The sequence below is a fragment of the Callorhinus ursinus genome, unplaced genomic scaffold (genome assembly GCF_003265705.2).
Source record: "Callorhinus ursinus isolate GAN/ISIS: 27379988/994484 unplaced genomic scaffold, GSC_fseal_2.0 scaffold6, whole genome shotgun sequence".
NCBI classification, from domain to species: Eukaryota; Metazoa; Chordata; class Mammalia; order Carnivora; family Otariidae; genus Callorhinus; species Callorhinus ursinus.
This window is the reverse complement of record NW_027397068.1, coordinates 68,796,827-68,824,120: the sequence shown is the minus strand read 5'-3', so window position 1 is coordinate 68,824,120 and position 27,294 is coordinate 68,796,827. Positions and strand designations below refer to the sequence as shown.

At 40.0% G+C, this 27,294-nt stretch overlaps 1 protein-coding gene across 1 annotated transcript in view; it reads left to right on the top strand.

Annotated features, from left to right (window-relative positions):
• The window catches only part of NOX3 (NADPH oxidase 3), a 55,199-nt gene extending 38,087 nt beyond the window's left edge, over window positions 1–17,112 (top strand). Inside the window, exons 11-13 of the mRNA XM_025861524.1 lie at window positions 2,065–2,211; window positions 6,844–6,968; window positions 16,986–17,112. Coding sequence (XP_025717309.1) covers window positions 2,065–2,211; window positions 6,844–6,968; window positions 16,986–17,112 — 399 coding nt within the window. The remainder of the gene's footprint in view (window positions 1–2,064; window positions 2,212–6,843; window positions 6,969–16,985) is intronic.
• Window positions 17,113–27,294: the final 10,182 nt, after the last annotated feature.

Here is a 27,294-nt window from a genome sequence, read left to right as displayed (position 1 = left end):
TCCTTCCTCCTGATCTTTCCTCAGACCCTGTCGCTCCCCTGCTCAACGCCATGCAGTGCTTTCCCAGCTCACTCAGAGTAGAAGTCAAGATGGCCCCAAACCCCACATCTGTACCTCCCAGCCTTCCTGTCAGACCTCATCTCTTACTGCCCTCCCTGCCTTCACAGCTCCAGCTACACTGGCCCCTTGGCTCTTCCCCAGAGGTCCCACTCCTTCTGTAGGGCTCTTGCCCCAACCATGATTCCTCTGCCTCCTTTCGTCTTTGCTCAAATGTTCCTATCCCTTGATCATTTGACTCAGTATTGCAGCCCTTTCCAGCCTGCTTTGCGTTTCTCCATAGTGCTTATCACTCTCTGATGTACTCTATGTTTTACTTATTACCATCTTTCTTCTCCCTCCACACGCAAACTCTAGGAGAACGGCAAATTTTTGCCTCTTCTGTTTGCTCTTATAGTTCCAGAGAGGAGAACAATACAGAATACGTATTTGTTGAGTCAACAAGCAAGTGGATGAACACAATCACTATACTTGTGGGGGGCCATGTGGAGTTCAACAGAAGGAACCATTGGCTCAGATTTACAACTGCAAAGAGACAGCACTCCTTTGGGGGGGTTAACACACTTAGAGATTATTATTTGAGCTGGGAGTAGTATTGAAAATGCCTTCTGAGCTGTAGCTGTCCAACAAATTGGACTTTAATTCTTTTTTATCCAAATTTTTATTTAAATTCTAGTTAGTTTACTTATAGTGTAATATTGGTTTCAGGAATAGAATTTAGTGATTCACCACTTATATATGACACCCAGTGCTCAACACAAGTGCCCTTCTTAGTCCTCATCACCCATGTAGCCCATCCCCCACTCACCCCGCCCCTCCAGCAACCCTCAGTTTGTTCTCTATAGTTAAGAGTCTCTTATGGTTTGTCTCCCTCTCTTTTTTTTTTCCCTTCCTCTATGTCTTATCCTCACTAGCTTTTGCTCTTACTGACTCTTAATATTATAAGCTCCTGCACAAACCTGGAGAAAAGAGACAAGATGTTTAGCCTTGAAATACATTCTGTGAATTTTTTTTCCTCATGAACTTGATCTGTTAATTAAATCTCATGTATAACTTTCATCATGATCGTGAGCTTGCAGGCTGGCTGGTGGAGAGGGGAGGCAGGAGTATACACCATCTCTTGGAGGAGATATTTCCCAGCGGAGGTCAAGGCCAGCCTCCTGGTAGACCTTGTTAAGCAATAGAGAAGTCTCTTTGGGGAGGGGATGCAGGAAACAGTAGTGAGCAGCACGGAATAGGAGAGTGACAAAAATCAAGAGAATTAATAGATCTTTCTCCTGTGGTTTCTTCTAGATACAATTACCTAAAACTCAAAGCGCAAAAACTAAGCCTTTATTTCAGCAAACCCAGACTACTTCTCGTCACATGCCATTTGCTAAACACAGAGAGTTAAAAAAAAATGTTCCTAGACATAATTCCATTATAGTAGTTGATACACAACCATAACCAACACCCCCCAGCTTTCTTGGACACTGGTATGTCTGGCTGAGGGAAACTTCTGGCCTGTGTGGTTTAACTCCGCAGTTGCCATAATCTCCACCCTCCAGAAGTTGGAAGCCATGATGGTGAAGTGGATTACTGCACAAGCCATTGGGGCCTCTGGAGAAGGGAGTTCAAATCCCAAGCTTAGGTCATGAGTAAAAATGAAGGGGGTTGGTCTAATGGTTTATCCCCCTTTGGGAGCCGTGAAAGGCACAGCTAGTTATGATTATGAACCTCGTTCAAAAGAAGCACAGCCAGGAATGTGGTGAATTGATCCTCATCCAATGAAACTGGCAACAGCCCACAGACTCCTGACTCTGAATTCACTCTGGACTTTTTCAAACACGATGTGAAATTTTTCAAAAGAAATCACAGTGTGACTGTTCCCTGGCAGAGAGAAGCATGTCATTTTGCAGAAGTGCCCATTTGAGCTCAGATAATTTAATGGAGATAAAGTAGTCTGTGATTATCAGCACATTATGGAAAAGAGGGACAGATCCGTTCTCTTGTCTTCTCTCTTGACAGGTGTACTTCTACTGGATTTGCCGGGATCCAAAGGCTTTTGAGTGGTTTGCTGATCTCTTACTCTCGCTGGAAACACTTATGAGTGAGCGAGGGAAAGCTCATTTTCTGAGTTATCACATATTTCTTACTGGCTGGGATGAAAATCAGGTATTGATAAGATTCAGAATAATCAGTATTGCATAAGTCATCTAATAATAAAGAACAGAGGAACGATGTCAATAATGAGCTCTATAGTTATCTGGTGGCATGAAAGAATTATGTGTATGTTCTTAAAAAGGAAGGAAAAATAAAATAAACCAGGTTAGAAAGAGGTATTCAAATCACAGCAATAAAACAATCCCAAGCATGGAAATCCAAGAAGAATTATGTCACTAAAGGTTGCATTTGTCATTTTAGTGACATGAGGCGATTCTTACCGATCAGCTGTATTGTCTTGTTCAGCTCCTGATTGGTTCTAATTCTATGATTTGAGCTATTCAGAGTTGGCAAGAAAAAAACCAAAGTGTTTACATTCGACATTTTGTATTGTGGCATATGTGAACATCTACAGAAAAAAATCATTATGAATACATGATTCATCTAGAGATTTCTTTTTCTTAAAACATTCTTAGAAATTGTGTGCACATATGTTCATTCACCTAAGATCAAGAGGGTCTTTTGTTGTGGCACGTGTTCTGCAGTATATTGTATCAATGAAATAGTAAGGTTGCATTTACCAAAAATAATGTATATCAAAATATTGCACTAGGGTAGAATTTCAGGGTTGATAATATTGAATGATAACTACTACCTTTTAAATCTTTTTTAACTCCTCAAATATGGAAGCTAACAATGAAGTAATCACTAGGTTTATGAAATGTATGCTGCTCCTGTTGATATTTACTTTAAGGAAAGTATGTTTGAGCCAAGATTTACATTAATCACTAAATTTACAAATGAATGTGTTCCTGTGAGTGTGTACCCCTGCTCTCTCCCTCCCTCTCATAAACACACACTCTCTCTCTCACACACACACACACACACACACACACACACACACACAGAGGCCCTATGGGACATTGCTGAAATTTGACTCTGTACCTTTGGGTAGGACTTAGCTTAAAATTCAGTAGCTAAATGAAATTTTAGGGTCTTATTTGCAGTCGGCCTTAAATATTTATTCCTTTGGGGTAATTTGAAGTACAGGTTCCTTGGGAACGAGCCTTAAAACATCTTTTTTTCTTTAATTTTATTTTATTATGTTATGTTAATCATCATACATTACATCATTCATTTTTGATGTAGTGTTCCATGATTCATTGTTTGCGTATAACACCCAGTGCTCCACGCAGAACGTGCCCTCTTTAATACCCATCACCAGGCTGACCCATCCCCCACCCCCCTCCCCTCTAGAACCCTCAGTTTGTTTCTCAGAGTCCATAGTCTCTCATGGTTCGTCTCCCCCTCCGATTTCCCCCCTTCATTTTTCCCTTCCTACTATCTTCTTTTTTTTTTTTTAACATATAATGTATTATTTGTTTCAGAGATACAGGTCTGTGATTCAACAGTCCTACACAATTCACAGCACTCACCATAGCACATACCCTCCCCAATGTCTATCACCCAGCCGCCCCATCCTTCCCACCCCCTACTACTCCAGCAACCCTCAGTTTGTTTCCTGAGATTAAGAATTCCTCATATCAGTGAGGTCATATGATACATGTCTTTCTCTGATTGACTTGTTTCGCTCAGCATAATACCCTCCAGTTCCATCCACATAGTTGCAAATGGCAAGATTTTGGGTTTTTTGATGGCTGCATAGTATTCCATAATGAATTAAATAGTGTTAATTATGTTTTCCAAACAGAAATTTTCCTTATTCAAATGGGATTTTTGACCAATGATCCGTCTGATGGAGTACAGATACAACCTTTGGAGTACTGTCCCTGCTTTTCAGCTTCTAAAGTGAATTGATTTCAAGTGTCCATCTCAGAATTCCCAGTCATTTGGGAGTTTTGAGACTGAGGCCCTGTTTGATTTTGTGACAATACAACTCTGCCCCATCCTATCTCTGCCCCTTCTCAAAGTACGCTTTAAGATATACTTTTTTACTGAATACAAGTAAATTAAAATCGACATGTTCTTAAATTTTTGTCGTGACACGTTGAAACTCTTTAGATGCTTGAATTCCAGGAAGAAAATAATTGGTGCATTCTGTCAGTGAGGAATCAAAAGCCTTTTTTGGAAATAGCCAATTGTTAAACTGAATTCAACAACCTCAAAGTGGCAGAATGACAAGAACAGAAGGGACAGATGGAAAAGGTATTATGAAGGGCAAATCAACAGGGTTTGGAGATTAATTGAACACTGGGCTGAGAAATATGGAACAAATATAATTCCAAATGTTTGAACATCACTGATTGGTAGCTCGACAGTACCACTAACATAAGTAGAAAGGAACCTTTCTTTCCTATTAAATAATGCCCAAACTTCTCCTCAAGGACTTTAAGGCCCTTCCTGACTGACGGCAACCAACTCTTGCAATTCCATCATGCTTCTGGTACTGGAGCCACCAGACAATGCCTTGTGTTTGCATGCCTCCATATCTTCCCTCTCTGTTCCATTTCCCTGACAGTCACTTAATGTCCTCTGTCCTCCCCACCGCCTAGGACATGCGATGGTTCTTTGAAGCCCTGGCCATCCCCAGTTCCCTTAGTCAAAAGTACTTGGGGCTTCAGCAGTGTAATTTGTCTACTTCTCCAGAGCACTTTGTTTCTATCTCCAGTAAAGAAGGATCCTGGTCTAACTTATGTTGTTGACGTCGTGCACGTGGGCTTCCCCTCCCTCGGATGACCAATTCCTCACAAAGCAAAGACCTTCTCTCTTTCTTTTTGTACTGCTCACTCATAGTACCCTGCCTGCTTATAGGAATCACTCAACAATTGTATGTGGAAAGAAGTTGAAGTCACACGTTATTTTAAGATTCATTTTGAGCTATGATGATCAATTTGAAGGAACAGAAAAAAATTTACGTAAATATATGCTTAGGGAGTTCAAGACCCAGGATTCTACTCCAGCAGGAAGATGAGGGTGTGGGGGAGAAAGTTAGTAGTCATCTTTGTAGACAATGCTCATTGGGACCATGAAAATGAAAGTTCTTTGGGGAGTCGTGGTCCAAAAAGGACTGGAGACTGGGAAGGCAGCTGCATTTTGAGACAGGAGAAGATCATAGGAAAACAAATCTAACATTTTGTCCTTGAATGAAAAGAAGAGTCAGACAGAAGTGGAAGAAATGGGATTTTATAATGCATATAAAATCAAGGAGAAACAATGTTCAGCCATGTGGTTGGTGGAGAATCCAAGGAGAATAGGCCCGAGCTGGTCATTAGCTTTGGCACTTAGTCAAAAGTAAATTGGCTGCCTCTGCCTTCTTCTTTGCCCACAGCTGAAACCAGCTGACTGTATGGCACCAGTCAATCCTACTGTTAAGCAAGAGGGCTGTGGGGCTGCAATAGTGCTGCTCTAGTCTGGAGGCTGACACAACTGTGACCTTGACTTCCAGTTCTGATAACAGGGCTTCTGCCACTTTTCAAGGCTCAATCCACAACTACTGCCTCAGTTCCTGTTCCTGAGCTCTTGTCTCCAACTTCATGCTTCCCTCTCGGTCTTGATAAACCTGCCCAAGAAGAGGATCCTGCCGTACTCTCACTGTTGGACTCTCCTGGAGTCCCCTGTTCCCAAACTCCATTCCGATAGGATCCCTGCCACCTGGGGTCAGGCCTGCCTGATGGCAACTTCCTGCAGCCCGGGCTTCTGTGATTCCACCACCGTCCACCCTCACCAGCTGGTCTGTTGGGGCCTTACTTGGGGTAAGGTTTGGCCCAGCAGGGCTGTTAGCCAAACTGGTCAGGAGCAAGATGAGTCAGAAGACATGAGCAAATGGAGCACCAAAGAGTGTGAAACACATGAACTCAAGAGCTGTGTGGGTCTCTGAGGGGTGAGCAAAGAAGACACAAATCCCAGGAGGTAAGAAGAAAGTAGCTACCAGGATTCGGCAACTTAAAACATCATCAGTAGGCAGTGCTATGCCCCAGGCTCTTATTTATCAATCACTACTTACCTGGTGCCTGGGTGCTTTTATATAATTTGAAAGCAAATTATTGGGCACGGAGCTCCAATCCTGCCCCTCTCTGTGCTTGGCCACCAGGTCTGTCTGCCAGGCTCCACCTCCTCCCAGCACTAGGAACCTTGAACAGTCCACTTCAAACCATTTCAACCCATTAGGTAGATCTGACTGTAAGATCCAGACACTTCCTGAATGTTTCCTATCATTTTAATCTGGCAGTGCCCTTCTCAAATCCCTAAGGTTTAATATTAAGTGAGTGGGAACAGAGGCAGAGATTCATTTCTGAGCAGTTTGGTAGAAAAAAGGAAGTAGCTTAATGCTTACTGTCCCTTAACCATATTTACCATACTACTCTCATCCTTGTCAAGAAATTTCCTCCCAGGTTCATGTTACTGTACCTCACCCAGGCATACATCAAACCCTTTGTTTCAGTAGAAACCCTTTGCTTCTAGCCCAAGGTAGAATACAAAGATAAATGAGATGTGATGTCTATCCCAAAATGCAAAATCAGTGATTTCTGATACTAATGATAAGCATCTCTAGCTGCATGAAGAAATTTTCTTGAGTATTCAATCTACAAATGAACATAATTACTTGATCTTTTATTTAGAAGCAGGTTCCTGTTGTGTGTTTTTTTTCCTAAATGTCACCTGATGCCACAATTTTTATTTTAGGCCGTTCACATTGCTTTACATTGGGATGAAAGTACTGACGTGATCACGGGGTTAAAGCAGAAAACGTTCTATGGAAGACCTAACTGGAGCAATGAGTTCCGGCAGATGGCCTACGCTCACCCCAGGTAAGGTGCTCTCTTTCCTCTGCCTGTGGGAGCCTCCCTGGAGGCTGCTGCTGAGGTGGAAAACTCTAGGGCACGAGCTGCTCAATGTGTAGTAGTGGGCACCTTGTTTAGGGAGAAAACATCGACCTTAGAAAGGGTGGTCATGGAGTTTTCCAGAAACCACAGACCTCTGCTTGACTGGCTTTCAACATCTGACAATTAGCAGTTGTGCTGAAATGTTTCACACTTAAATTCAATAAGATGGTGTTTCTATTTTTTGTTTAAAGATGGTATTTCTTAAACTACCCAGGTCTTGAAGAAATGTTCAGTGAACACAGTTGATCTTAACTTACCCAACTGGAGAATTCACTTTATGTCCAACTATAAACTGTATTTAGCATGTTCAGCAAAGCAGACAAAAATTGTTCTAAGACCAAGCAGAGATTTAATGTGGTGGCTAAAGACCCAGGATCTGGAGCCTGAGTACTTAGATATAAATCCCAGCTCCACCATAACCACCTGCTTACTTTGGACAGGTTATGTATCCTGCCACTGACTTAGTCCCCTTCTCTATAAGCTGCACTTAATAATAGAAGGCTGTGCTTTCTAATTCTAGAAGTTACTGGCTATGTGACCTTAGACAGGGTAGCTTCTTTGAGCTTTTGGACCCCATTGTAGAAACATGAATGATACAATGCGGCCACAGTGTTGTTTTCATAATTCAAAAAATACATAGCTTGATAAAGTAAGTGCAAAGCCCTAATGCAAATATTTATCATTGTTATTCTATGTCCCCTAACACAGTCTCTGTTTTGAATCTCAGCATCTATGGCTCTTGAAAGTCAGTATGTCCTAATATTGTCCGTGTTTAAAGAATATTTTCCATATTTGAGGAAAGGCCACGGAAGTGAGGAAGTAGGCCACATAGATAACTGGGAAAGAGCAGAAGGACAGCATGTGCCAAGATCCTGGGGCAGCAGACACTGTTCCTGGCATGATCCAGGAGGCCAGTGAGGTTGGAACAGAGTGGGTAAGAGGAAGAGGGGCAGAAGGCATATAGGAGAGATAACTGGGGGACTATTACAGACCATTATAAGGCTTTGGATTTTATTCTGAGAGAGGAAGCCATTCAAACTCAAAGGTTTGAACAGAAGAGTGACATGATCTGCCTTATGTTTAATGAGACCATCTCTGGCTGTTGTGAGGGAATAAATTATAAGTGCCCTAGGGCAGAAGTGGAGAGGCTAGGAGGAGGTAAACAGTGGTAGTTGTTTGAATTAGGAGCAGTGCAGGTACTGAGAGGCAGTTGGATGCTGGTATTTTGTGAAGGTAGAGCTGACATGGCTTATTGATGGATTAGATGGCAGAATGGCGTGACCCGAGCTAGAATGGACTTACGCTTACTAATTTGGGGCTGACTGGGAGAGCAGGTTTGCCAGCACAGGATATCAAGAGTTCGGTCTTTTGACATGTTTAGTTTGAGATGCCTGTTATACATCCAAGTGGAGATGTCAAGCAGACAGGTGAATATGAGTCAGGAGTCAGAGGCGTTCAGGCTGGAGATATACACGTGGGAGATGTTAGATGTGAACTGTACTAGAACCAGGAAACTGGATGAAATAGACAAAGAAGCCAATTCAGATGGACAGGAATTCAAAGGACCACCATATCCAGAGGAGAGGACAACACATTCTCTATTTGCAGGTCACAGAGTTTAATATAAATTACTAGTAGCTATCACATTAATCATGTCATTTACATCTTCTACAGCCTGACCTTTCTTCTGTCCACTTTATTGGCACTGAACCACTAAGAGTAAATTAAAATCTACTAGGGTCTTTCTGACTCATTCCCTGTTTCCATCTCTCCCAGAAGTTCTGGTGCTGTTGCTTTGTGGTCTCCCATCAGGGTCATTCCCTTGCATGCTTTCTGCTCTATGGGATACTCTTCTGGTGAATATTAATTAACTTTTGGTCAGTTTGGCTGCTCTTTTTTACATTTTTCTAATACTCTTTTTGTGCTCGAACTTTTCCATTTTCTTCTTTGTTAATCGTCACTAAATTTTTGAGACCTCCTTGGACCAGCTGTTTGAAGAAAGTATAGTGAGACGGGGAGTGTGGAAGGGGTGACCAAGTCCAAGGTTCATAATCTGTCCAATTCCAGCCCTGTGAGACCCCCAGCAAACCCTCTCTACCCTATGCTGTGGCAGCCTGCCTGAGAAACACCAGACCCAAACCGAGAGCGTTCACTGCAGAGGCTCTGGATTCCTGAGCACACCATGCCTGCATCTGCTCAAGAATGAATCCATTGGAAGCAGTGGGGACCTTCTCCTGACCTTGAATTGTCCTGAGAGTAAAGGATTTCCAACAAGAGAGGCCAAGAAAAGCTTAACCTTTAACTTCAGGGCTAAGGGAGGGAAGGAGTGGAGCAATTGCACAGTTGTTTTGTCCTCAGGCTCAGCCTCAGATGCCCTAGGAGAGCTGGATAAGCCCATGGCAAGTGGCCTTGGGACTCTCCAGGCACCACTTCTGAAACCTGCTGGCTCCACTTCGTTTCTTGCCTTGACTCTTGCTGACACTTGACCTAAAATCCAGTTCCAGTGTCCCATCTTCTCTCTAAAGACGGTGCTTAGAACCCATCCCAGCTTCCAGAGCCTCAGAATCTGGTTCCCTTGTGCTACCTACTCAACGTCCCATCCCAACTCCTAGAGCCCTAGCCTCCTCCGAGCCCTGAAGTCACCACCCTTCATCTCCTACCCATGGGGTACTTATCCAGGGGCAAAGACTGGATTATTTTATCTGTGAGTTCCTTGAAAAGATGGTGGGTGGAACACTAACAAAATGATACAAGCTCATATGTTACAACCACGACCAGGATTTTCTTTGTTGGTATGTTCTCCTTTTGGAAAAAAACATCTACTCATCTGATAAATGTTTTACACTTAGTTTTCAATTAAAGGATGAATGTTCCCACTTGCAGGCTTTTGACAGGGACACATACATCTTTACTCTGAGTTCTTATAGATAGGACCACTCTTTATTAGGATTGCCCTTTATTGACGAGTCACGTTATATTTGTTTATTTGTTACACGTGAAGCTTGCAGCCCAGTGGGCAAGAAGGCCTTTCAAACCAAACCATTTAATTATCATCCTTCCCTCAGAAAGGGGTGAGCCAGAAACAGCACCAGGAGACCCGAGAGCAGAACTGAGTTTGCACTAACGCTGCCCAAGCAATTATGTCGGGTAGTGGCTGGGAAGCGAGTCTGTCCAAGCATGCGGGGAAAGAGGAGTAGGAAACGGTTTGAAGGCAGGAAAACCACAAAGTTGTCACTTCTCTTGTTGCCCTTGTGAAGAGTGTGCTCATTCCTGTTCAGAAGCTGTAATCAAAGTTTAGTATGTAAATGTACTTAAAACCCAATTGAGCTTTTCAGCACATTAGCTGATGGATGACTTCATCTCCCCCTGAGTAAAAGAGGCCCCCTAAGATTGTCACCAAATCAAGCCTCTACAGCATACTTCCTAGTCCCCAAATTTTTAAAATAACCTATTTGTAATAGCCTTAGACACTGGAACACAACTTGTTATATAGGTCCAACTATCGATGTAATTAATATAAGACACATGTAGGCAAAGATCAATGATCATTTCTTCCTTGGAATGCCAGATCCTGGGTAAGACAAGTCACCAGTAGACAGCTTAGCACCCCCCTTCCAAAAGACTTTTAAAATGACCTCCTTAAAATAATTTTGTTTTCTGCTGTGTAAAAGAAGATTTATGTTTAATGAAGCTTTTAATGAAGAAATCTCAGAAAGAGAATGCCAATAAAATCTAATTTTTAAACAAGAAAATCTAATTTTGAGAAGTATTTCAATATCCTGGCCTTTGTCCAGATATAAATGAAACACACAATCCAATTATTGTTCCGCACAAAGGACAGAGTAACATTAATTTTCCTCAAGACGGTTATTAAAGAGATAAACAGTATGTTTTTCCTTGATTATGTCAAGGATATGTTTGTTCCCAAGCCTACTTGGCTACTCTTACAAGACAGGTCTTTCCTGTCATTAGCTCATATCTTTTGGCAAAGATGGGTCAGAAAGAATTGGTGGGTTTGTTAGTGGCCTCAGAAAAGGTTCTTTGTTCTTGAGGGCCTTTGAAGTAGGCTCTCAACCATTTCTATTCATCAGCACGAAGCCAAGGATTCTTAGGGCTTACTCTTTTAAAAACATTTACCTGTTCCCTCAAAGCTGGAGTTTGTTCTTGTTCTAAGAAGAAGGAGTTAAATCAAAAGAATAAAGGGAAGAGAGGCAAAAATATTTTTTTTACAGAACATGAAAAACAGCACCAAAAATAAAGCTCGAAGGGAAGCAGATCAAAGAGAATAGTGCAAGCTCCAAAGGAACCAGAAAATTGCAAAAATAACAGTAGTAGAGAAACAAATTGATGGGCATCAAAATGAATACAAATAAGGAAAGGGGAGGAAAAAATTAAAAAGTGATCAAAGACTGAAAGTAGAAAAATGGGAAAGTGTACTCTATTGTTTTTATTTGCAATTATTTTTTGTAATTTTATCAGCTGTATTACAAAACACAAGTATAGTTTTGAAAGAAGATCACCAACTAGTAAGTGAATATATAGAAAGTAAGCCTTTGATTGGCCCAAACTCACAGGCATGTGACATTCGCTGTACATTGCTCATGTTGGACAAGCCCAGAAAAGTAGTTCAAAACACAAAACAATGAAAACAATTCTCCCCACTAAAACACGGGAGGTTAATTAAATACAGGCATTGAGAGTCATGTCTTCCTAATCTATAGAAATGTGTATCTTTCACAAAAATGGAAGCTCTATTTCATTTTTTGTAAACGGTCTCGATTTGTTCCCAAGCTTTCACAAAATATTCAGAAAATCAGGGAATCATTTCCAAGAAGGTACACAGAATATTTGTCACATCCAGCTACTTTTTGGATACATACACATTGTGCATATACTCAACCGTCTGGATCTGCAGATTGGTTGTTTATTAATTAATTGAATAAAATGATTTTCCATAGGACTTCGGTCTTTGGTCTTAACATTTCACCAAGTATTTATCATTTGCCACTTTTGACTTAGCTGCTAATAACTTCCCCGTGCCATGTAGATGTAAAACTTTATGTAATTAATGACCATAAAAATTTTGAAGATTCGGCCATTTCTTCAAAACTTGAGTAGAAGTGTTTCTCTTATCTCGAAGAAACAAATAAAGACTTCAGAAGAGTACTACCATTTGTTAGAACTGTTCAATCCAACCCAACAAGGGAGAAAGGTGCCGACTTGATTGGGAACTTCTAATCCATATTGCAGGAATGTATTTTAGACCACCCATTGTTTTCAGAAATGTAAAAATACCTTTATACTAAATCGAGTAAATGTGTCCATCTGGAACCACATTTGCTTGTGTGCACACTCTCCAATTCTCATTTGTACATGCATATGTGCAAAATGTTTTTAAATTATATTTTTGAGAAATTCACATTCTGATGATAGCATACAGGGCCCTCTATCTAATAAGATATTCTTTACATTCGTTATGTGACTAAAGTGTTCAGAATACCTGAAGAAATAGACCTAAGTGGAAATCCCACACATGGTAAATTATAGCTTTATGAGAAAAATAAAGCCACCATTAACTTATGACTGGGATAATGTTAGCATGTTTCAATAGTACCTTTCCACCAGAGGACATCCAGCTCTCCCTCCAGTCTCCAGTTAGAGTCAGGTGAAGATTCAGTGAAAATTACTGGCTTTACTCTATTTTTGGTAGCAAAGATTAGGGAGGTTGGGTGAGCACAAGTGGATTTGTTATTATTCTGCTAAGTATCTTTGATGGTTTTACCTAGAAAATCATTAGATATGGCAACTATATTAGCATATTTCTGGATGAAGGTGTATACATTTCTGTGTTTTATCAGAGAGGGGAGGAGAGAAGATGGGCAGAAAAATGGCCCTACCATTCCCTGGCATCCAATGCTACAAGTCACCTACTTTTATTTCTCTCTTATTTCATTTTCTATTGAACCATGACCATCCTCAAAGACAGCAACTTTCTCTTTGCCCCCACGGAGCTGAGCACAGTGGCCAACATCAGCAAGTGAAGGGACCATGAGAAGGATGTGGAAGCTGGGACCAGATTCCTAATTCTTCCCAAATAAAATGGAGTTGGTGGGAATAGCAAGTTATTCTCAGTGGTGAGCAAGCACTGTTAGGGGCTTTGTAGCTCCTAACGAACCACTGCGTAATTAGGATGCAGAGAAAAGTCACAGAGCAGGCTGCTACAAATCAACCGGGAGATGGGTTTAAAAAAAAAAAAAAAAAAAGCTGGCCAACACAATTATCATCTGTGGTTGTGAAAAGAAGGTGTTGTACAAAATATAATTATACGATGAATCATTTGGAGGAATTTCTAATGAAAAACATTCATTAGGAAAGATTAACCAGAAGTTGTGTCCATTCTCTGATACCAAGTTTGTAGCCCTCCTTGTCTTCTTTCTAAGCCTCCATAAATCCACGGGAAGCTTCTGTTTATCGATTTTATTTGCAGAATGCACTCAGGGTATAAAGTAATTTGATTTTTTTTAAATGGGGTTTAGGGTCTGCCCCTACAGGGTTATAACTTACCAAGCATGAAAGCCAACACATAAAAACAAACATACAATTTAAAGAGAGAAGTGCTCAAGGCAGCAGAACCTGGGCATCCAGCAAGATGGTGGGATTACTCCTGGGCACACCCACTCTCCCATATCTCTGCTGAGCGGAAATCTCCTGGTGGGTGACATTTTGGATGCCTTTCATGCATGGCATTGCTGAAATGTTTTGAAAAATGCATCAACCCTACAGAAAAGAGCACAATAGTTATTTAGCAAATAAGATGGGGAGCGGGAGGATTCTCTTTATTGTTTATCATAGCTAAAAATAATCCTGCTAATGTTAAAACCATCTTTGCAGCTCCTGTAAAATTTGTCCTTTTCTCATCAAAGTCAGCAGCCCAGACTGATCGATGCCGCTAATGTTGTCCTGGATCCAAGTCCTCATTCATGTGCAAGCTCTGCAGCTTGCAGGCTGTATTCTAAAGAATAATGCCTCGTGTTTTTATACTTCTTTTACAGGGAATCTTTTTTTAATTCTAAGCAATCGTGGGTAATTAAACCTTATAGAAGAATTTTTTTTTTCTCTACCAACCCCATCAGGGTTCTGTTGCACTTGTCCGCTGCCTCATAAAAGAAAAAAAAAATGCTGCCGCATCTGTGCCTTACCCACTTTGTGCAGATTTTCGGCTCTGTGAGTCACACAGTATGCATTCGTGACAAGAAATCTCCACACTTGAAACCACAAGTGCCAAGGAGGGTAAGCAAGGCAAGCGAGAGGCTGCCCTGTGCGGGGACAGGAAGGCACAGAGTGCTAGTGAAGGCAGATAATGAATGGCCTTTGTGAGACTTTTTGGCGACTGCATAATCATGACAGTTACATGAATCCAGCAAAGTGTGTACTTCGTTGTGCAGTGTAATAGTCACAATTTCAAAAGAGGCAGGGTTGCTGTGAACGGCTGGGGACACCAGTGGTTCACCTGGCCGCTAGCAGTCAGAACCCTTTGAAACGGAGTCTTAAAGGCAGAGCATCAAAGGGTATCCTCAGGACCCGCAAACAGTCACTACGACTGCAAACGAAAGGGCAACTCTAGCCTGTTGGGAATGGGCCAGTGGGCAATCTCTTTGGTGACACCTACGCGAATGGAAAAATATCACCACCCATATCGGCGTCTTTGAAAGCGGATGCAGGGATACCTCTGGGCCTCAGACACAAAGCCAAGCTGTGACTCTTTACTGGGAAGGGTTTTGCCTGACCCATCTATCATTCAAAATGTTTCACTCCAGAATTCAAATAGCCCAGTGCTGGAGTGCTGATCCAGGAGGACTGTCATCATCATTGGGTTAACAGCCCACGTCACATCTGTTCAGCTCCGTGGAGCAGACAGACATCTTGTGGGTCAGAGTGTAGGCTGTTCCTGAAGCTGGCCATGTGCCAAGCACAGGACAGAAGGCTATACCTGCAATGTCATGTCTAATCCTCTCAGAGGTCCTAGGAGCTAGGTCCTGTAATGCACCCCATTTCATAGATAAGGAAGCAGGGGGGCTTTGAGGAGATAATAAACATGCCCAAAGCTGCTCAGCAACAGAGGAGAAGAACCAACAGCATTCTTAATCAGTGCCTTCTATTTCCATAAACACCTTAAAATTGCTTCATTAAGTCATAAACTCGTATTTTTCAGTGGAAAATACTTCACTTTCTCGAATTTCGCCATGGGAATAATAGCTTCAAAAATAGTCCTTATATGTTTTAAGCATATTGTCATTTACAAATGAGTCCACTTGATAAATTCCTTTGAAGCTAGAGTTTGAAATATAATTGAACCATCAATTTCTACCATGGTTATTATGGTCCTGGAACACATAATTAAAATGTGGATTGACTACATGGCAGAGAACCATGTTAACATATAAGCTAAGAAGAACGAGGCTCTAGAGGAACTTCTCAACCACAGCCAGCTATCAAGGAGTAGAGATGCTGGGTGGGCTGGTCCTAGAGTCCCAGTAATTTCTCCAAGACAATGTTTCTCAAAGTGTGGCTCACAGGACCATGTGCTTCAATATCATCTGAGGTGGGGCGCCTGGGTGGCTCAGTTGGTTAGGCGACTGCCTTCAGCTCAGGTCATGATCCTGGAGTCCCAGGATCGAGTCCTGCATCGGGCTCCCTGCTCAGCAGGGAGTCTGCTTCTCCCTCTGACCCTCCCCCCTCTCGTGCTCTCTCTCTCTCAAATAAATAAATAAAATATTTAAAAATATATATATATCATCTGAGGGACTTGCTAAAAATGCATTCCTGGGATTCAAGCCTGGGAATCTACGTTTTAACAATCTGCCTAGGTGATTTCATGTGCAGCAAAGTAGGAGAACTTGTGCTCTAGACTAGACTAACTAATTCAACTTGTGCCAGAGATTGGAAAATGCTCTAAGGAATAGAACAGTACAAGACAAGGGAAGCATGGTCCGTAAGTCCCTGTAGAGACTGGCTGCGCCTGACTTCTGGAGACAACTTGAATCCTTGCACCAGTGTGTTATTTATATTTATTTATATAAGCAGAGCTGGCAGCTGTGGTCCCAAGGGACCTGAGCAGCCTGCGGACACTCACTATATGCTACAATACCTCTTCCACACAGTTTTCTGAAATGTCCTGACTAGAGAGGACAGTTTTCAGGTGACTCCTCTTTCAGTAATGTCTTTTTCCTTTCCAATTCTTTTTGGCCTTCTTTGAAAACCAAAGGCATTCCAACAGGAGAAATAAACTAGCTGCTATCAATTTAGTATAAATTTTATTATCTATAAAAAGGCAGGGCTGAGCAAGATATTAATAATAACTAACACTTTTTAAACCTTTTTGAAGGCATTATCTCATTTTGTTCTCAAGAAAACACTAGTCATTAGTCTCTTTTTGCGCATGCAGAGATTGAGATCTTGCCCAAAATCTTGCAGATCATAATCAATGAAACCATTTACTCATTTATTCAACAAATGTGTATTTTTTACTGTGGCCAAGCACTATTCTGGGTTCTGGAATAGTGATGAGTAGAGCAGAACAGGAACCTCACATTCTAGTCACCAATCCAAGGAGGACATGAATCAGGGTCACTGGACCAGAAATCCAAGTGCTATCACCTCTGTCGTTGAAACTCCCTCCCCAGTCATCATGGCCCTGCTATGCCCTCGATCTCCTGGGCTCCACCTGCCTGTGTGTTTCAGGGTCTAACAAGACGCTGCGAACCTGTGTGGGAGCACGGCACTGAGAGTAGGAGAGAGAATCTAAGAAAAAGGAAGTGAGTGGAGAAAAATAAATTAAGTCACAACCCCAACCACTTCACTAATTTTATAACTCTGTCTTGGTTTCTGGCTAGCCTTGCTCCTGCATATAACACATTCTTTCCTTGTCTTTTCCTACTGCAGCAGCAGCATTGGTGTGTTCTTCTGTGGACCCAAAGCTCTCTCAAAGACGCTTCAAAGGATGTGCCGCTTATATTCCTCAGCCGACCCCAGGGGGGTCCATTTTTACTACAACAAAGAAAGCTTCTAAACCTTGGAGAAAAAATTCCTTGTGTTATGTAAGTGGCTACAATCATGTAGGTCAGCAGTCAGGAAACGTTTCCCATAAAGGGCCATAGAATAATTATTTTAGGTTCTATGGACCATATGATCTCAGTCACAACTACTCTACTCTACCGTTTTAATGCACCAAAGTAGCCACAAACAATAAATATGTCAAGGTATGGGCAGGGCTGTGTGCCAATGAAAATTTATTTATGGACGTTGAAATCATATTTCATATAATTTTGTCATGGAACATTCTTTTGATTTTGTTTCTAATGATTTAAAAATGTACAAGTCATTCTTAGCTCCTGGGCTATCCAAAAATCAGATGGTGGCCCAGATTTGGCCTGCAGGAGGTGGTTTGCTGACGCCTCATAGATGTCATTTTTCTCAAACTTATTTTCACGCTCAACAGTGAGCATCCAACATGGAGACTGATACGGCTGCCTGGCTCAGAGTCTCCTTTAGAAGTCATTTCAAAATTTCATCACCCTCATGGCAGAGACATCTGCTTTCTATCCAAACCTGATCTTTTCTGCTTAAACTTAAGCTCCTTTGTGCTATCTTTTCATCCTCTATAGACCTGAGAAATCACCAATGGGGGTTATCTTTCAGAAAAATCCTTTATATCTTGAAAGTGATAAAATCATCTCTTACCTCTCTCTTTTCTAGTCCAAACAATACTAGATTCTTAACCTTTCAGCCTAGGATATATATTCTAGCCCTTCAATCATTCTTGTTGCTCTTCTTCAAATCCATTTCCATTTCTTCACATCTTTTTAAAATGTGTGGACTAAAATGAGACATAACATTCTAATAGATGCATGACTAGTATTGGGGAGAAAAGTGATTTTTTTGATATTGTGTGCCATGTTTTTCAATACAGCTAACCTCTATATTTGCCTCTCTTTCTTTCCTTCTTTCCACATCCCTTTTTACTCTTTTTTAATGCATGCTTTTTATTACTATCACATTTTCTTTTCTTTTTCTTTTTCTTCTTTTTTAGTAAGCTTTACATCCATTGTGAGCCTTGAACTCACAACCTTAAAATCAAGAGTCACATGATCTACCAACTGAGCCGGCCAGGGGCCCCTACTATCACATTTTGATCTATGATCATCCTGACACTTATTCCCCAACTCAATTTCTGCCCCACAAATAGACTGAGACTGTTTAATTTTATACTCTCATTGAGCCCATCTTTTTTTTTTTTTTTTTTTTACCATCAGCTACTTGATCCCCAGAAAGTTCCTAAGGTATTCCTCACATCTTACAGTTTTCTCTAATAGTATTGATCAATCTTTTAAAATTGTTCTTTCTAATATTTCAAGATTGTTTTGAAGTTCAGACCCAGATAATAATACTAGTATTTAGTTTCGTAATAGCCATAGATTTAATTAGTGATATCTCAAATCTTTTGTTTAGATCTTCAACCAGATTATTGAATCCAAAGAACTGCACCATGAATTCTTGCAACTACCTGTTAATATGAGTTCCCAGTCAGGAACAAGTTAATGATAACTAGCTATTGAGAATCATACACATCATACTCTCTTAGCTTATAATTAACATGACATATGCAATAGAACAAAATCATTTCTTGAAGTTAAAATAGATTATGTTTTACAAATGCTTCTTATCTTTGTAGACCGTTATTATGCCATAAAAGAGGATTAAATTGGTCTGACATGATTTGTTTTTACAAAGTCAGGCAGCCACTTAAGCTCTTTCAGAGATTTCTAAATTATAAATTGATCAGTTCTTTTACTTTATCCTCAGATATTGACTTTGATTCTATGATTTCTAGGGTCTATCTTAAAATACACTCTAGGAAAAAATGTGGGTATATTCCCTGATGTCTCTAAAATTATTTCTACTCCTCTGAATTGGAATTTCTTAGTATCTTTAAATGTCGTTTGATAGATATCATTCAAACTCTACTAATTTTAATATATGCAGCCTTTCTGTTTATTCATTTCCCCACTTACGTTTGATTCAGCTTTTATAAGAACTTTCTGCAATGTATATATCTAATCTTTAGCCGGAAAATTAAATGTATTAAAAGGTTTTTCTTGGTTGTATTCAGTTATTAGTTTTCTTTCCCTATTTGAAAATAAAATGCACTCTTTAGCCATTGGATTTTTGTTTAACAAATTAAAGGATATTTGTTCTTAAGAACAGATTTCTTTAAAAAAAAAAAAAAGAACAGATTTCAATCTTTCTACATTTCTCTCAATTTTGTGTAAACCTAAAACTGTTCTTTAAAAAATAAAGTCTTTTAGGGCGCCTGGGTGGCTTAGTTGGTTAAGTGACTGCCTTCGACTCAGGTCATGATCCTGGAGTCCCGGGGATCGAGTCCCGCGTCGGGCTCCCTGCTCAGCAAGGAGCCTGCTTCTCCCTCTAACCCTCCCCCCTCTCATGTACTCTCATTCTCGCGCTCTCAAATAAATAAATAAATCTTTAAAAAAAAAATAAAACTTAAAAAAAGTAAAAAATAAAGTCTTTTTAAAAAAATTGATTTTCCTGCATTTTTTTTTATCTATGTACTTGAGAGAGAGAGAGAGCATGAGCAGGGAGGAGAGGCAGAAGCAGACTCCCTGCTGAGCAAGGAAGCCCTACATGGGGCTCAGTCCCAAGACTTCAGGACCATGACCTGATGGGAAGGCAGACCTTTAACCGACTGAGCCACCCGGGTGCCCCTTGCTGTAGTTTTTTTTTTTAATTTCTGCTCTTTGTATCCCCTTTTTAGTTTTGACCTTTATGCTACTTCTCTAGATACTGTGTAGAACCTGACGCATCCTGATAGAAAAAAAATTTTTTAAATCGATAGATTTCTTTAGTGCAGCAATAACCAACAAAAAATGTGGATTTTGTTTAAAAAAGAAATAACCTATTCAAAACAGAAACAAAAACATAGCAAGCTTATAAATTTAGCTAACACGAATTATGCAGGATGATTTGATAAATGACCAAATGTTTATAGAGAGAATTTTTCAAATGGAACGAACAGCATGTGTCTAAATGGGAATATCAATATCAAAATATTAATTGGTTCCAAGTTAATTAACAGGTTACACAAAATTCCAATCAAAATTTAATTTCTCTTTACAATTTTTTGAAATGCTAGATATTCTAAACTTCATCTGGAAGAATATATGAGAAAGGCAGAGGCAAAAAACATGTGAAAAAGATAAAGGAAGGAAAGAAGGAAAGGAAGGAAGGAAAGAAAGAAAGGAATGAAAATTCAACATCCGGGGACATGGTCATGAAGGAGAAGACTTTAAAGTAACCAGAGGGAAAAACGTCAAATTACCTACAAATGAACAATAAACCTAACAGCTGCCTTCTCAAAAGCATCAATAGAGACTAGATGATAATGAAATAATACCTTCAAAGTGCTAAAGGAACATGAAAATCAGTTGAGAATTTTGTGCTCAGTGAAATTATAACCCAAAAGTGAAGGCAAAACACAGATATTTTCAAACAAAAGAAAACCGAAAATTTATCTCCCTCACTGAAACAACTACAGAAAGATATATTTAAGAAAGGAGGAAATTCAATTAATGGGATACAGAAGCAGTGATGAGCAAAGACATTGAAGGACATTTTGTCAAAATCTCTAAGCATTGACTGTAAAAGAGAATGAATGATTATTTCAGAAGGAAAGCTTTTAGAAGTAAAATGGAAATACTAGACAACAATGGTATGGAAGTTGGGAGCATGACATTGGAATTAAGGTATTCCAACGTCCATATATGTTCAGGAAGATAAAAGAAATATTGATTAAATGTAGCCTTTGTAATGTTTTATAAATAACTTAAAAGGGATAACAGAACAGATTGCCTGTTGACCACCATTCCTTTGAACCTGACTTCTCCATTCTTGAGTTTTGTTGAGCCTAAACTACTAATTTTTTTGGATTGTCAAGCAGTATGTTTTAAGAAGGACTCGTGAGTGTTATATTCCCTGATTTAATTCATATTTGAGAATGCAGTCTGTTGCTTTTTCACTCACCTGATAGTGGGCTGTATGTCGTGTTCTTGGACCATATTCTCTTCCCCTCATAACTTTGTAGAAATGACTCCAATGTTTGCTGTCTTTGGACATTGCTGTGGTAATGTACGAGGTCAAATTTGTTCTTTCCCCTTTGTAAATAAATCACCTTTTTAAGTTTTTTTCAATGAAAAGTATAAATATGAATATTCAAATTAAGTGGGATAAGCAAAGATTATAAACAACCTCACATCTGTTCAGGACAGATTATGCTACCACGTTTGTTACCAAAAAAACCCTCTAAATTTTCTTAGGTTTTTGGATTTTGGAATTTCAGCTTAGGGAGAGATTATGGACTTGGCATTCAGATGTCAGTAATGTCTATTTTATTCCTTACTAAGGTTTACAATTTTTTAATTGGTTTTATAAAGATGTTGCTTGTAGCCCCAACTTGTTACCTTAGATCTGCGATATCCCTTTTGATCTCATTCTGTTGTTTCATAATTTTGTCTTTTTTTCTGTCTTATTAACTTACTCTTCTCATTCAGTTCAACATTATATGAAGCAATATTGAGGAATTACCTGAGTTATAATTTCTACTGGATTGGGTTTTTTTTCCTTATGCTACATTGGTTATTTTCCCTTTATTCCTGTAGTATTTTTGCACAGTTGCTATGCTTCTTGTATATATATATATATATATATATATATATATATACACACATATATAAATATACATTGTTTTGTGTTGTTTCTACCTTGCTCATATTAGCTAACTCTGCCCAGACATTTTAATGATTCTTCCATATTGTGAATAATTTTGGAGGATTTTTCTCTGTGCCTTCTCTAAGACCATGTTTCCTCTTTCTCTCTCTCTCACTCTCTCTGTCTCTTTCTCTCTTTTCTTATTATAAAAGTTTTATTGAGGGGTACCTGGGTGGCTCAGTCAGTTAAGCATCTGCCTTTGGCTCTGGTCATGATCCCAGGGTCCTGGGATCGAGCCCCACATCGGGCTCCCTGTTCAGCAGGGAGTCTGCTTCTCCCTCTCCCTCTGCCCCTCCCCATGCTCATGGTCTCTCTCGCATGCTCTCTCTCAAATAAATGAATACAATCTTTTATTTTTTTTCAAGATTTTATTTATTTATTTGAGAGAGAGAATGAGAGACAGAGAGCACGAGAGGGAAGAGGGTCAGAGGGTCAGAGGGAGAAGCAGACCCCCCACTGAGCAGGGAGCCTGATGCGGGACTCGATCCCAGGACTCCAGGATCATGACCTGAGCCGAAGGCAGTCGCTTAACCAACTGAGCCACCCAGGTGCCCCATGAATGCAATCTTTTAAAAAATAAATAAATAAATAAATATAAAATCTTTATTGAGATATAATTTGCATACCATAAAAATAACCATTTAAAGTGCACTATTCAAAGTTCTTTGTATATGTATAGGCTTGTGCAATATTACCACAATCACTTTTAGAGCATTTTTACATTGCAAACAGGGACCCCATACCAATCAACAATCATTCCCCCATTTTCCTTCAACCTGCTCCCAGCCCTAGGCAACCATTAGTGTACTTTCTGTGTCTATAAATTTGCGTATTCTGAACATAAAAATGGATTCCATTTCATATAAATGGGACCATATAATACGAGGTCTTTCGTGGCTAGCTTCTTTCACTTAGCATAATGTTTTCAAGGTTCATCCACATTGTAGCATGTATCAGTACTTCATTTGTTCTATTTATGCCCAACATATCCCATTGTATACAACATTGGGTTGTTTCCAGTTTGGGGGGCCATTATAAGTAATGCTGCTATGAACATTTAAGTACAAGTGTTTGCGTGGGTCATGTTTTCTCTTCTAAAGCTTGGCGTTAGCCTAGGTATTTCATATTTAACCACTTTCTGTGGTCTGAGAAAACAGCAGCTGTCATGGCACAGTATGCAAGAGAGGACGGAAGCTCAGCTCGGGTCGTGTGCAGACTAAGTCAGATTTCCTGGGCTCCATTTTATCTTCTGAGGTCGTTGACTGGCCTGTATCTTGGTTCATTCTAGCTCACAGAGACAACGGAGAAAGGATATAATGCATTTCCATACGGAGACACTCCCAGGCTTCGAACTCCATCCCCCAGTTAAGTGTGAACTCGGATCCTTCTCTTCCAACAAGGAATGTCAGCTCTGTTGATTTCTTTCCCTATTCATTCACAACTTCCCATCAGAAGATTAAAAAAAAAAAAAAGTGAATGATCTTTCTCTTCACTCCTTTCCAAAACCGGGAGTATTTAGTGAAATGTCTCAGGAATTTTTTGACTCGTGAATGGGACTCCAGATTAGTAGGATGAGATAGAAGCCAAGTCATACTGCTGGTCTCCATTCTGTTCCAGAATCCTCTATTCCTGTTCTTGTGCAGACAAGTTTTGAAAACTTACTAAGTTAGGTTTGTCCTTTGTCTGGTCTACTCATGAATGTGTGTGTTTGTTACATCAGTCAACTCTCCACAGTTGAATGTCCACAACATTCTCTCTTTAATACAACCCAATAAGAATGTTATCTCCACAGCCATAACTATCTTCAAGGTCCAACATAACCGCCAAGATGTGAAATCCAACGCCTTTTTATTTTTAGCAGCAACTGAAACTGTTGACCATTGAAACACTTCCCCTTTTCTTGACTGGGTGACATAACAGTCTCTGTCTTCTTCCCAGCCTCTCCTGTCCAGCTTTAAAATGTTGAAGTGTCCTAGGACTTGGTCATAGTCCTTCTTTTTCTATCTACCTTCTTCCCTTGAGTAATATCACGCATTCTCATGGCTTCAAACACCATCTGTTTGCTGATGAGTCCCAAAGTTAAAACTCCAGCACAGACTTGTCTAAATTCCAATCTGATATATCCAACTACATATCCCACCATTGGACGTATAATAGGCATCTCAAATATTACATACCCAAAACCAAACACTTAATTTTTCTCTTTATAATTCTGTTCTTCCTCCATTTTTTTCTTGTTTCAGTTAATGGCACCATCATCTACCAAAACACTTAGGCTAAAAACACAAAATACCTCTGAGTCATCTTTAATTTCTCTCTTGCTTTCAGCACACCCTCCAACACCTATTCCAAACCACTACTTCATCATCTTACTGGTTCCACCTTTTCCTATTAATGTTTCAAGAAAGTACAAGTTGTGCTTTTATGACCTCCAATATATACAGTAGAAATTCCAAGTTAATGGCACTGCTTATGTACATTCCAACACAGGCAATCTGTCCATACTTATTGGCAAAGCTGGTCCATGCTTCTAGCACAAAGAAAGCCCTGCTTATCCAGTTAACTAGTCCTTCCCTTCTCTAAGAGGTGGCTGGCATCCTAGTTTTTATCTACATAGGTTGCCTTGTTACCAAATAATCTAAAGTATCTTCTTAGACATCTACCAGCCTTACCATGATGGACTTTGTTCTCTTCTTTCTTTTTTTCTCTTCTTCAATTCTTAAATTGTTCTCCCTTTTAATTTTCATAAGAATATCTGCAGTCTCCAAAGTTATTTTCTCCCAGTTCTTTCCTTCAGGCTGAATAAAAGAAAAGCTGCTTTAAAAATTCTTTATCAATTCCAAATGCCTTCAAATTATTATAAAAATTTCTGATTGATCTTGAAAGACAACAGCTCAATAATGATCCAACCTCAATTTATTGATCCAATTAAGATCAATAAATTAAGACCTAAGGAAAGACCCATCACTATTACCTTATTTATATGATAATTTTTGTGCCACACCCTCCAAACTTCCAGCCAACTTACCTCGAAATTCAAATTTACTTTTTAAAAAATGTTTGGAAGTAGAAGAAGAGCACCAAACAATGTAAGGTGCTGATAAATAATTCTAACAAGATACATAAAACCTTTACAAAGAACATTATAAAACTCTACCAACCATATCTACCCTGAGCTAACAGGAACACTGGTTGTTACTCCTTCACCGCCCCCACCCCCCACCCCACCCCGGGACTGTCCAGTGAAGACCTGCCAAACATTCCTGCCCTGCACTCAACAAACCTCTAGCAGAGGTTTGGGGGATGAGGGGGGGGTGGCCATTACAGAAAGAAGAGAAATCTGAATATGAAGTCCTGGGAAAATTCTCCAGAGGCCAATGTGTGAAACCAACCTGAAGCAACACAGCGAATGATTTGAGATCTGAACTCTGGTAAGAACTGCTATCGAGGTTGCGGATTGGCCTCTGGGTTACACCCCAGTGTAGCATCCCCAAATAGCAACACGAGGCTTTGAAAAACTAAATTGATATTGGAACCACAAACCACAGAAAGTGGGCCAGGATGTATGTTCTAAACCTAAACCTGCTAACTGCCAGCTAAAATTAAAGATCTAAATAAGACCCAGAGTGTCATAACATTATACTTAAAATGTACAGGATACAATCCAAAAATTTTGTCATACAAAGAACTAGGAAAATCTCAACTCAGATGAGAAAAGAAAATCAACAGATGCCAACACCAAGATGACACGAATGTTGGAATTATCTAACAAGGATTTGAAAGCGGCTGTCATAAAAATGTCCCAACCGGCAACTGCAATCACTCATGAGACAAATGGTAGTCTGGTGACATGCATATTGGAGTTCAACCCAAAAAATAAAAATAATAAGATAATAAATGTGTGTTGTCTCAAGCTGCTGACTTCGGGATAATTTGTATAGCAGCAACAGATAACTAATACGGATGGACAGGAACGATATCATTAATGCGTCAGTTCCCTTCAAAACGATCTGTAAATTCAAAGTAATTTCATTCAGAATCCTGAAAAGGTTGTTCATGAAATTTGGCCGGCTAATTTTTAAAATGTATTTTAGAAGAATATAGGGAAAGAATAACTCAGACAAGGCTAAAGAACAAAAATCGTCAAACTTTCTCTGTCAAGGGCCAGATAATGCATACTGTGGGATCTGTTGGCCACAGATGGCCTCGTCATGTCTGCTGCTTTGATTTTGTTTATTATTCAATCCTTTACCAATGCAAAAACCATTCTTAGCTCAAGGAGTATATAAAAACAGAGCACCAGCTGGATGGCCCATGGGCCATAGTTTGCAGATCCCAGAATTAGAACAGCATGAATAAGCCTCATAATCATATTGAGGGAAAAAAATCGTAGAGGAATATACATAGAGCAGAACTGCTCAGGATTGAGAAATGCAAAATAATACTATTCATACAAACACACACATCATCACAATGTGAAGTAAACACAAATGCACCAAAATTAAATGACAGTCCCCAAATTCAGAACAATGGCTATTTCTGATGAGAAGAGGGAATGGGAACAGGCACAGGGCTTTAATCATCTCCGTAATATTTATTTCTTAAATTGGATTTTTAATTTGTGTTACTTAAGGTGTAATTTTGCATGCGCCTGATACATTTCATCGTAGTCACACATTCTTGGTAGAGTTTTACCCTGCTATACAAGGAATGATTCCTCCAGTTCTTGTCACACAAATGGATTTTCCTCGCTGGATGGAGTGTCCCAAGTTCATCCTTGCCGAGGGTTCTGTACACATCTCATGAATTGTAGGTGTGATTATGGGACACTCGGTTTTCTGGAACTGACAAATGCTAGTCCAGCTTATGACTGTATCGGTGACAATGAAACCTGGCTTATCTTTCAATGACATCTGTGGTAAAAAAAAAAAAAAAAAAAAGACCCAGGATCTCCACTGCTGCCATCCCCTCCCTCAACACACAGATTCACTTGTCTCAATCACTGCAGGATTCTGAGTTTTAGGGACTATGCCGAGATACTCCAGTCCACAAAGATGTCCTGTTCTAGTGCTCAGTATCTTTGGCCACAACCCTACTATCTGCAGTTCTAGGAAACTCTGCTCCATGTCTGTTCATTTATTTTCTTCAGACTTTGGAGTGAGGGTCAGATTGTGGTATAAACACAGAATAGAAAGAAAATATGAGAAGGGATCTGGCACAAACATTCCAAACTACAGCAGGTGGGGGCGGGGGGGGGGGCGGGGCGTGCTGGGAGGCTGATCCAGCCCAGGAGCAAAAGCAACTGGGCAGGCACAACGAAGCATGGTGCCTGCAGAAGAGCTGTGGGTCAGGCAACAGTGAGCGTTAAGATTCGCCAGAAGAGACAGGCGCACCCCGTGAAGGAAAGTAG